Source organism: Molothrus aeneus, chromosome 1 (assembly GCF_037042795.1).
Source record: "Molothrus aeneus isolate 106 chromosome 1, BPBGC_Maene_1.0, whole genome shotgun sequence".
Lineage (NCBI taxonomy): Eukaryota > Metazoa > Chordata > Aves > Passeriformes > Icteridae > Molothrus > Molothrus aeneus.
Window position 1 is genome coordinate 3,479,382 of NC_089646.1, and position 12,482 is coordinate 3,491,863.

Here is a 12,482-nt window from a genome sequence, read left to right on the forward strand (position 1 = left end):
AAAAGCACAAACCCCGTGGGCTGGAGAGAGAAAAACAAGCAGGGTGGGACTGCAGGGGCTAAAGCTGGAATGGGACAATGAACTGCAAGATGCAAATGGAGCAGAACTGATCCAAGGGAGAGAGCCCGGGAGCGCTGGTGCATTTTGGGGCCATTTTGGTTCATCTTGGGTGCAGCCCTGGCTGGGCTCTGGTGCTGCCCAAGGTGCATCCATGGAGGCCTTTGAATAAATCCCTGCTTTATTCTTTAGCTCTGTCCAGCCTCTGTTCTAGGTCAGCCTGCACAAGGCATTACTGAGATACTGGAAGGTGTCCCTGCCCATGGGAAGGGGCAGGAACTGGATGAGCTTTAAGGTCATTTGCAACAGAGACCATTCTGTGATTCCATAATTGATTGATTAATCCAGGGTTACCTGCTTGGGCTTTACAGTTTCATCAGCAGGATCTGTAGGAAGTAGCAGGCAGGCAAGGTCACAGACTACATGGCCCTACAGGTTCACACACCTTTCCCTGTGTTAAATGCTTCCCACAACAATTTCCAGAGGTTTGGGTCTCTCCAGCCTCATGACCGATGGCCAGTACTTTAAACTACAGATTAAAAAGTCCTTTCTATAAGAGCAGGAGGTGACAGGACATGGGATAATGGCTTCAAACTGACAGAAGGCAGGGTTAAATGGGATATTAGGAAGAAATTCTCTCCTTTGAGGGTGGGCAGGCCCTGGCCCAGGGTGCCCAGAGAAGCTGTGGCTGCTCCTGGATCCCTGGAAGTGCCCAAGGCCAGGCTGGACAGGGCTTGGAGCAGCCTGGGACAGTGGAAGGTGTCCCTGCCATGGCAGGGGGTGGAACTGAGAAGACTTTTAAGGGACTTCTAAGGGATTTAAGGTTCCTTCCTACCCAAACCATTCTGAGATGCTATTATTCTAGCATTTACTGCAGATCTCCATTTGCCTTGACAAAGGGATTTGTGAACAGAATGTTCACACAGAGACAGTACAAAGTGAATTGGTGTTTGTTTTATTTAGAAAACAAGAAAACTGGGGCAGAGGATAATTAAGGGTAAGATTAGGAAGCCTTTTTCATATTTGTGTTTTTGAATAAGAACTGGTGGCTAAAGACATCTGAGTAACTGATCCTGTGAGGGAAAATCATTCCATCCAGTTTATCCACTGAAAATAAGTTCACCTGGATTTTAAATCCTCTCCCATAAGGGGCAGAGAGACTGGAATTTCCACGGGACGGTTTGGTTTAGATATCTGTCCTACCATGAGAGGAAAAAGCTTCAGTCTTTGTTACCCAGAGGTTTGTGCAAGACATTGCAGTAAAGGCAGGGACAGACTGATATTTAATTAATTTCTTCCTATATCCCAGTTTACCTTCAGGGCACAGGGACAAGATCCAGAAATCATGGGAGAATTCCACTGAGGCCCCACATGGAGAACAGAAAGGCCAGAGCACACAGGGCTGGCTAAGGCAGGATTATGAACAGATATGATCAATAACATTTAAGGGAAATCATGGCTTTATTCTTTTCTTCCTCTTCCCTGTTAAAGGATGTGAAACTAGAAGTGGACTGAGGTCACCATAGCAACTAAGCATCATCTAAACATTATGTGAGTCCTTCCTTTGAGTCTGGCTGTCACAGGAGCATCCATCAGAGTGCAGGATCAATGCAATTACTATTGAAGGGTCTCCTAGCTCTGAAGAGGGCACAGATCATATCTGAGAGAAAAACAATTTTTTTTTTCAAACAAGAACCATGAAATAATTTGAAACATTGCCCAAAAGAGATTGTCAGTTCTGAAATAACTCCTAGAGAAGAAAGCAAATTAGATGCTTTGCTCAAAGGTAGGCATGAATGAGTGCCCACCACACCTAAAATCCTGCAATCACCTGGAACTCTTTTCCCAATCATTTGGGTCAAGAGGACAAAGATGAACAGAGCAAAGATTATTAGGAAAGGTTGAAGGATCTGCTCATGTTGCCCCTACAGTGACACTTTAATCTATCACCTTTTGCAGTCCAAGTGTTCTCCAAACCACTCAGCCGCCCTCAGCATCTTCCACCCTTGCGTTCTTCCCAAAGATGCAGGATTTTTTTTTTCCTCCCACCAAGGCCAGATTAGCTCTCAGAGCATTGACAAAGTTCTTGAGCTGAGTTGCAGCTTTCCCCTGACCACTGCAGGATGTCCCCCCGCAGAGGACCAAGGACTTGATCTTCAGCTGAAAATCTCTTGTTTGTGCTGGGTATTTGAGTATCGGAGGCACAGAGCCTTATGTGTGACCGTGCTCACAGGGGTTCTGGGATGAGGGAAGAGATGAGAATTATTTTATGATTTATATATATATATATATATATATATATATATATATATATATATATATATATATATATTACATTCTAACTATACTAAAGAGAAAAAGAAGGACAGGGTTTTCTCAAAAGCTAACTAAGCTAAGAATAGAATAGAAAAGAAAAGAAAAGAAAAGAAAAGAATGATAACAAAGGCAGCTCTCTCGGACTCTGTCCAAGATAGCTCTGTCCTTGATTGGCCATTAATTATACACATCCAAGATGGGCCAATCACAGGTGGACCTGTTGCATTCCACAGCAGCAGATAACCACTGTTTACATTCTGTCTGAGGCCTCTGAGGCCTCTCAGCTTCTCAGAAGGAAAAATCCTGAAGAAAGGATTTTTAGTGAAAAGATGTCTGCGACACTTATGTCCCCATAATTTGGTGGGGAAGGCCATAAAATGTCTTTTTTTTTCTGCTAGAAAGCATCTGAGAGGCTCAGCTACTTGAATAGAATTGCAGATCCAGTTACTATTCTTTGATGACAGCATTTTCCTCCCATTTTCTCTGCACTGCAGATGGACTTCATGATGCTGTGACCATGGAGGCTTAATTATAGCTTGTCCTCCTCTCTTTGGAAAAGCTGGAATAATCTCATGGCTTTACTGCCTGTGCAAAGTCCGTGGATGAAAACCAGCTGGAAATGACTTGTTATCTATCAAGTGCATTATATATATATTTTTTTTTCTGTCTTTTTAGTTTTTTTAATGGTTTATATATAAAATGGATACCTTTGCACTGAACTTGATTATGGCTGCTATGTAGGATCTTATATAAAATTAAGGATGAAACAAAGGTTTCAGAGTCCTGGTTGCTTCAATAAATAAATATAAATAAGCTCAATTTCTCATTATCATTCCCATGATGAGAATGCTGGGATGGGTCATACATGTTTTCCAGAGAAAACTCGGTTACAGGGCTTTCCTTCCCTCAGTTTCCAAGCAGGATGTTGGAATACTTATGCAGGCAAAACATCCTTGAAGAGAAATCTGTACCTTTGCATTGATCTTTTGCCTTTTTGACAGGCTAATGCAATTTCCAATTTCACTCTGCTGCAATGCTGACCTTAATTTCAGCAGTAGCAACAAAACCCTGCATCTTTTACCTCAGTAGAAAATAAGCACACAATCTTCCAGGGATATTTTGGTTTTTAGGAGACCCCTGATCCTTATCAGTCACTTTTTGTTCCTGTCTAAACAAAAAACTATCAATACACTACCCAAACTAATAGAAACTGTAGCTTGAAAATATTTCCAATAGTTTTCACTTTGGGAAGTCAGTGACTTTTATTGTCTTTTCACCCAGTTTGGGGGTTTTGTACCATTTTCCCATGTCAGCTTTTAAAGCCCTTTACCAGGACTGTCTCCCCAGAAAGGACACAAAAGGATTTGGAGAGAGAGCACCACTTCCCTTCTCATTAACTCTTCTCTTGTCATCCTATTCTAATTGATTAGGGATAAATCTAAACTCAGGCACAGACTGCTTCCCAAATCCAATTAACCCCGTGTTCATAATCCCACTGTCCACCCTTGGCATCTCTACTGCAGCACTTACGAGGTTTGGGTTTCTTACACAATCAATTAATCAATTAATTAGTTCAACTAAGTACTTGAGTGTTTCCCTGGGTTTTAAATGGGATCAGTGGCAGACTATTTCCAATTTCTTGGCATAACAGAGCTCGTTGCCTGAGCACTGATTGTGTTCAACCAAGAGAAGCAACAAGCCAAAGAGTTTGGTTCTGAAATGTGAGCAGAGGATGTAATTCCCTCTTAAACTCTCTAATACCTGATTACATTCTTTATTCTACTGGATTTTAATTAGGAACCCTTAATCCTGGTGTCAACATAGGATAGTTTTTATGTCTTTGGTAAAATTTAGGAGAATTTTCTTTGTTGGACACAGTGAATCACATTTTGTGGTAAATGTATCAGGGAGTGTCCTAAACTGAGCACCAGATAAACCACCTGAATTGCTGGAAGATTCAGTAAGAGCTGCTCATATTTATTATTTGGATTTGTGAATGAAAGCATTTTCCAAATGTGGAGCATATGGCAACGCTCAGAAACTGTCAATTATCCTTTGTATTATTTCTTACTGGAAATCAAAGGACTGAAAATATGTTCATTTCTGATCTGGTTATTGAGTTCCATTTGGGTGTGTTTATACATTCCAGAATATTTCAGCTGTACAGTGCCAAGCACAAAAAGCCACAGTTTTTGCTACTGTAGATTTCCATTGCCAGGCAATATCACCTCTGTCTGGAACAAAAGAATAATAAGGGGGAAAAAAAAGCAAAGAAGAGAAAGTTCTCTAGCTGGGAGTGCAGATCACTGTGTTAGGACCATGTCCAGGTCTTGCTGTGTCCTACTGAAAGGTAACATCACAGAAAATATGGGTTTCTTCTTTTTTACCTCTTCGAGGTAAAAAAATAATTTTTGGGAACTATCTAGAAGGAAAGGCACTGTAATCCCTAATTTACAAGATGAGAAAAGACTTAGGAATTAATAAACCTTTTTCCATTGGAGGAAAGGAATCTCCAGTGGAGAGATTTTGAGAATGATATTTTTTGTTAACAGTCTGCATCTGAAAGGAATGAAAAATTCTGGTGATTCTGGAGGATTGGAGAGGTGAAATGAAATTTTAGAAGGCAGGGTTGCCAAGCACACAGAATTTCACTTTGAACTTTCTGCAGGATGTTGACAGCAGCTCAAAAATTACTCTTTGGTTTAATTGCAGTGAAGGTTAAAGCAGAGCAGATTAAAACCAGCAACAGCTGGTATTTTTAGCTAAATACACAGCTAATTTTTCCAAAAAGCATCCCTCCAGATGACAGCTTAGTTAGTTAATTTTTCTTTTGTAGTCTCTTTTATTTTTTTCCCATTTTAGTCCATGTGGAAATCAGACATCCAAGTCCAGGCAGTCAGATTCCTTTCTGAAAGTCACAAAACAAGCAGTGACTTTGCTCACCTCCAGACAAGCATTTCAAAAGGGTCAGAGAAAGCATCTTCTACAAGAGCCTATTGATTTCTATTCACTGAACCAGAAATCCATGTGATCACTTCATAAATTCAGAGATAAATTTAAATATCCAAAGCCAGGTAAGATATTTCCCACCCACTCTTTAAGATCAGCACACCCCATGATTGCCCTGGGATCACGTTGTACCTCCAGGTGCTTCAGAGCACAGACTTTTTTAAAGTATAATTTAAAGTTATTGCTGCTTTTGTAAAAATTATCTATGGCCATATAAAAATGTTGCTGTACTAGGAGTGATTTTGTTATTAATAAATATTAGTGTCCATGCCCAGCCTAGAAACAGAGCAGCAGCCAGAGGACACTATAACAATCCCTAAAATGTGATTATCCATGTCTTAGAAACATTAGAGTTCTGTAATAACCCATTATTTAGGGAACCATCATGAAATGTGACTTTTTTCATTAAACCCTCATTGAACAAATACACTTGCCTAATTAAAATTAGCAGCAATAATGGCAAGGCTGATGCTGATTCACCCAGGAGAGTGAATGGGATGTTGATGATTGGGATGCTGATAATTCCACCTTGGGGTCAGCAGTGCAATCCCAGCCACATCTGCTGAGATTTCCAGCCAGTCCAGGTTAAATGTTTATTAGTTTATCTAATGAATGGTGAATCTTGGGTGTGTTCCTGGTGAACAGATGTCCAAAATCCCCTCAAACCCAGCCCTGCACAAGGTAACAGCTGTCACTTTTATTGGGGATCCCATGAGGAGATAAAGAAATGGGACATATGTTTCCACTGGATGGAAAATTCTTCCCTTAGGGTCGTACTGCCACCCCACCAAATGGGAAGTACAGGGCATGAAGAGATCTGTAAATCCTGGGAAAAATATTTTAAAATGTTATTTCAGCCCTTTATTTGACATAGTTAAAATAAATAAAGCAATAAATAAATAAATAAATAAATAAATAAATAAATAAAGCTTATGTATATAAACTTCTAAGCTTATATAATATATATTATATTATATTATATTATATTATATTATATTATATTATATTATATTATATTATATTATATTATATTATATTATATATAATATTATATATATAATATTATATTTTATATATTATATATTATATATTATACAGTATATATCTATTATAATATTTATTTATTTATTTGCTCATCTAAAGGCTTTATAATTTTATTGAAAGAAATTATATTTTAATGCAAACTATTTGTATTTTTTGTTTAAATAATTTATGTAAATGAATAAAATCTTAATTTAAATAAATAGAAGCCATGAATGTATTAAATACAATAAAAATCTTGATTTTATTCAAATCTATAAAATAAATATAATAAAAATCTAATTATTTTTTATTTAAATAATCTAATTCAAATAAAAATATTTTTTATTTAAAAGTATTTTTTCCATTAACAGGTAACCATTTACTTAAGACCTGGAACGGGTCAAATTGAGTTGATCTTATTTCTAAAGTGGGTCATTGGTTACATGACATTGGCATTGGTGATGCCTGTGCCTGCACATGCTGGAATGGATGTGTTAAAAGTGAGGATTTCAGAATTCCTGGAGCTGTGTATGAAACACTGTCTCCTAAAAATGGTGCTCTGTGTGTGTGTGGCCGTGCAAAAAAAAGCAGATTTTGGACTCAAGGCTGTAAATGAATAATTAATTGATAAAATAAATTTTGGGAAAAAGGATCCACAGTGATGAACTTGTTCCTCAAAGGATGGTGCTAATTAAGGGACCTGCTGTGGGTGCTGGGAGCAATCTGTGTTAATTACCAGCACAGGGACAGAAGGATGTTTATGGCTGTGTTTATGTTTATGTTTAATGAGACATTAAAAAAATCATCAGACACAAAAAAGTGATGGAACTTCTGCCTCTCTCCAGAAATCTTTAATTCCCCCCTGAACCCCAACATGGAGCTCCTCACTGCTCATCTCAAGCCTGTTCTCCTTCAGCACAAGCAGAACCTGCTCTACATTTTAATTATGTCCTAAAATTGATTCCAACTGTGTTCCCCAAGACCCAGACACAGATTTGGGTCCCCACTGAATTCAGTGAGACCCAAAGGCAGAATATTCCCTTTAGCAGCTCAAATTTGTGATATTTTCATGTTGTGTAGTCTGTGATGGCTTTTTTTTCACACCTTCCCTCCCACCCCGTGCACACTCACGTACCTACACACAAATATCCTGGTTTTCTGTGATTTATTTATAGCTGGAGCCCAGCTGGAGAGGTTTTGATGTCTGATGATCTAGAGTGAGGTTTTACACTCGTGCTGGCCACGAGGCTTTACCAGGCAGAGGTGAAGAAGAAAGAGAAAATACTTTACCGTCTTCAGAGATGATAAATCTGAAGAGTGCAGGACACTTGACAAAGACAATTTCTCCCACACTTGCAGGTTTCCAGCATGTGATATTGTCCCACATTCCTGGGCAACCTGTGGAAGAGAAGGAGGATAAAATACATTAGTGGTGGAAATCCATCCCTTTCCTCACACTGTTGCTGAGCTTTGTGGTTGGTTCTTCCTTCTATAAATAAAAATATTCTTATTTAGAATAATAAACAGTGTCACTTTCCCTGGGAAAAATATTTTTCATTTATAGGAATAGGAAAAAATCCTTAGTGGCATCACACAGTAACGGCCAGATCCAGATTTACTCTCCCAGAAGATGACATTCCTTAGTCCCAATTAAATCACTCCAACATGCCTGAAACAAATTTTCTCTTGAGTATGAAATCTGCTTCCATTTAGTTATCTTTAAGAAGTGCTGGGTTAATTAAAAAAAGACAAAACCCAAAAACTTTGTGGATCATATCTTTGATTAAATGCCATGAATTTCTGTTGGCTTTAAGCCTTGTGAAGGTTTGGGATCTCACTCATTTTGGAATTTGTCTGAAAACTGAAAAGCAGTTCCTGCTTCATCCTGCAGCCATTTCTGTGGATATGTGAGACAAACTCACTCTTCCATCCCACTTATTTTCTTAAAAAAAATGTCCTTCCTCACCAAAGAACTGTCCTAACATCATTCATTATTTTTACTGCAGTCTTTGCTCTAGAGAAAATAAACTCACAATGTCAAAAGAGGATTTTTTTTGACCTCCAATGATTTCTTGCATAAGCTAAAAATAGATGCAGGTCTTTAGTAACAGTTCAAAGATGATGCCTCAGGTAACAAACTTTGAAGCAAAAGTCTGAGTGGTAAAAAATCCCAATTTCCTCCTGTATGAATGCAGGAAGAGGAGGTGATGTCACTATGGGTGGGAGCTGTTTTCTCTTGAGATATAAGAAAATTAATTTAAAATTTATTGTAAATACCGTAAAGGAACCCAGCTCCTGCTTCTTTCTGGTCTCTGTGCCAGAGGTGTGAAAAACTGGCTTTCAAGAAGAATAAATCTTCCTGTAATCCTGCAAACACCATTTTACCAGTTTACAAACCTAGAAGGTTTATCTAATGTACAAAAAAACTCAGAGAAATATCTCAAATTTCCTACTAATATTTAAAAAAAAATACTTAGTGTGTGAATCTCAAATAAAAATCATCTTTTTCCTCAGCAGGAAAAGAAAGAAGAACCAAACCTGAACATTTCCACTGCTTATTTGCATTTGATGTTGAGATTGAGCAAATAATCCTATCAACTGAAAAAGAGCCTCCAGCTCCATGATTTTCTACGAGGTTTTCTGTCAAAATTCTCTCCCTTTGACTTTGTGCCAAGGGAAATAAAACCTTCAGGAAAAGCAGATAATACTTCCAAGTATTTCTGCCTGGCATGGGTCCAATTGAACGAGATGTGGGTGATGAGCTCGTTAAAGCTGTGTGGGCTCCCCCAGCTCTGGTGATTCAGCAGGTCCCCATCAGTGGAGGAGGGATGTTCTCAGCACTGGATTTGGTGTCTTTTTATTTTTCCATCAGCTTCAGTGGTAGCAAATCCACTCCTATTTTTTTTTTTTCCAGTCCTATGTTTTATTTTTCTCACAAAAATAGAAGGCTGAGAGTACCACGTGTGGTGAGTAGAGCAGCTCTGAGGAAGTTGGTGTTTAAAGAATTAGGTCAGTGTCAAACAATGTTGTTGTGATGTTCAACATCATCATAACAAGACCGACCAAAATCCAAAATTGTGGTTGAAATGCTCATTAAATCATCACAGGAGGTGGAAAAAAATAAAGGAATCCTTTACATTCACTCCTCTACCTCTCTTCTCCCACTCTTCCTATCCCAGATTGCTTCCTTTGCCAGATGGGGATCTCACCTCATGAGTGCTGTAATTCACTAGAATATTTCTAAAGGTCTCAAAACCTGGGATTTGAAAAGTTTGGACTCTCTCAGCACATGGTGGGGACATTGGAGTGTCCTGTGCCAGAAGTTGGACTCAATGATCGTTGTGGGTTCCTTCCAGCTCAGGATATTCTGATTTTATAATTTTGTGATACTGTTTATGTGCTAAGGATGGTAATCAGGACCATGTTGACTGCTACTAGATTTTATTATCTTTGATAGCATGTGTGTGTCCATGCAGCAGGAAATGTATTTTCCATGTAAATCTGAGGATGTGCAGCGACAGGTTTATAGCTCACTGAAGTGTGGCACTATGTACAAAAGTAAATTATGTGTGAACATCCACGTTAATGAGACATTTGCTTACAAGGGATGCTGGAAATAATCAGTGGTTAATGAGATCTTTGGAGAAACACCTGTTGGTCTTGCTTGAGTTAACGGTGTTGAATAGGAACAGGAAAAAACTTATTATTATTATTATTATTATTTCAACATAGGTATCTTCCAATATATAGATATTATCCAGCAATGGATAATGCAAACCAGAGAAATTCAAGGATATCCTCAGGCTGCAGAATAGGAACATCCAGAGTATAAATATCCCATGGCAGTGTGGATGAAATTCAGTTATAGCAGGTGGCTGATTTTGTGGTAATTCCATGCAGGGATAAGAACCAGCCCCATTTAAAAAGAAATTACAAGTTCATTGTGTTAGAAAACACTGATGTGCTGACATTGGGAGAGAGGGGAGAGAGAAGCAGCAAGTCAAGTAATTTACCTTAAAATAGGAGAGAGATGGAGGTTGTAAAGAATTCCCCATCAATAAGAGCATTGCCTGATCCTGCATGGAAAAAGTGTACTTGAAACAAATTATTTAAAAGAGCAAAGAAAAGGATGACAAAAAAAAAAAAAATTAAATGGAATAAAGGGCAGTGTGCACAATCTCCCTACATTTGTAAACCATGCTGCAGCCAGCAATTCCTGCTGGGGGAAATCTGCCCACGGAAATCAAAGTGACTCGAGTGTGAAACTGCCCAGCAGGGTCTCCTCTGGCACTGATGGGGTCTCCCCACTGCCCAGTGACGTAGGGATGCCCAAGAAGGCTTGGAAAGAGGTGGCTCACGCACTCCAATTGAAGGTGGATAAATTTTCCTAGCTTTTAACATCTTAGGAACTCAGTAATAACAAGGAATAGTTTTAAAGAATAAGATTGCACATGGGAAGGGATGAAAAAAAAAATTACAGGTAGTGGTCCTGGAATCGAAATAATCACAGATTTAGAGAGGCATTAAGGTTGGAAAAGCCCTCTCAGAACATCAACCCAGCACTGCCAAGTCCACCACAAAATCCTGTCCCCAAGTGCCACACTCACATGGTTTTAAAACACTTCAGGGATGGTGATTCCACCACTTCTCTGTTCAGCCTGTTCCAATGCTTGACCACCTTTCCAGTGAAGAAATTTTCCCCAATATCCAATCTAAACCTCCCCTGGCACAAGCTAAGGCTGTCTCCAGAAAGCCTTCACTATCAAAATTATTATTTTGACATTTTTCTTATCTCCAGCACCCCTTTTTCAAAAATGGGGGGCTGCACAGAGGAGTAATAGTGCAATGGGCAATGGAATTTATGGATTCATACATAGACAGGAGGATTCATAATAGACAAGAATTTGCATAAAATTTGTTCCCTTGGCAAATCAAGAAAAAATGTCATTACATAAATGTTAGACTTCTGTATTTTTCATGTAGGGAAATAAAGGCCTGAGATGAAAATCCACCCTTCTGGCTTACAGCATTCAGTTTGATTTTCAGTTCCTCTCCTCATTTATTGGTTTAAAATATCACCTTCAAGGTCGTATTGCCTTCAGGAGAGTAATATCAAAGGAAAGGTAATGTAACAAACCAGCATATTAAACTGAATTATGTGGTGCACAATAACTTCTAAAGGGCACACTACATATAAAGCCTTGCAGAGAGAGGGGAATATGAGATAGGAGCTCTCTGTTCCTTCATAAATCTGGGTAAATACCAAAATAAATAAGGGCTTGAGCCTGGCCTGGCTAGGGGGATATGATTTCCAAAAGTAATTGACATTTCAAAGTGCAGGTGTCTTTGAGGAGCTCCTGTCACAGAAATGTTGTTCCTGGAGGTGTCTGGGGTTGGGCACCACCCCTGGAACTCTGTCAGACCCAGCACCGTGCACTCCCAGGCCAGAGAGCCAAAAGGAAGGTGGGCAGCAGGACAAGGGAGGGGATTCTGCAGCTCTGCTCTGCTCTGCTCTGCTCTGCTGAGATCCCATCTCCAGCACAGAAAGATGTGGAGCTGCTGGAATGAGCCCAGAGGAGGCCACAGAGATGCCCCAGGGCTGGAGCCCCTCTACTCTGGACCAGGCTGGGAGAGCTGGGAATGTTCCCCTGGAGAGGAGAAGGCTCCAGGGAGAGCTCAGAGCCCCTGGCAGGGCCTAAAGAGGCTCCAGGAGAGCTGGAGAAGGACTGGGGACAAGGGATGGAGGGACAGGACCCAGAGAATGGTTTCTACTGCCAGAGGGCAGGCATGGATAAGGTGTTAGACATTCTTTACTGTGGGACCCTGGAAGAGGTTCCCAGAGCAGCTGTGGCTGCCCCTGGATCCCTGGCAGTGCCCATGGCCAGGCTGGATGGGGCTTGGAGCAGCCTGGGACAGTGGAAGGGGTCCCTGCCATGGCAGGGGGTGGGATGAGATGATCTTTAAGATCCCTTCCAACCCAAACCCTTCTGGGGTTCTCAGATTCTTTAGTTTCATTAGAAAGTCCAGACCACAACAGAGTAGAAATGTAACACCAACTGAAATTTCAGAGTGAGTTA

General features: G+C 39.8%; 1 protein-coding gene across 10 annotated transcripts in view; it reads right to left on the reverse strand.

Annotated features, from left to right (window-relative positions):
• Nucleotides 1–12,482, reverse strand: part of ADCYAP1R1 (ADCYAP receptor type I) — a 154,397-nt gene that overhangs the window by 59,487 nt on the left and 82,428 nt on the right. For all 10 annotated transcript variants that reach the window (XM_066550616.1, XM_066550597.1, XM_066550587.1 and 7 more), the window contains exon 5: nucleotides 7,696–7,803. In XM_066550616.1, the coding sequence (XP_066406713.1) occupies nucleotides 7,696–7,803 (108 nt within the window). The remainder of the gene's footprint in view (nucleotides 1–7,695; nucleotides 7,804–12,482) is intronic.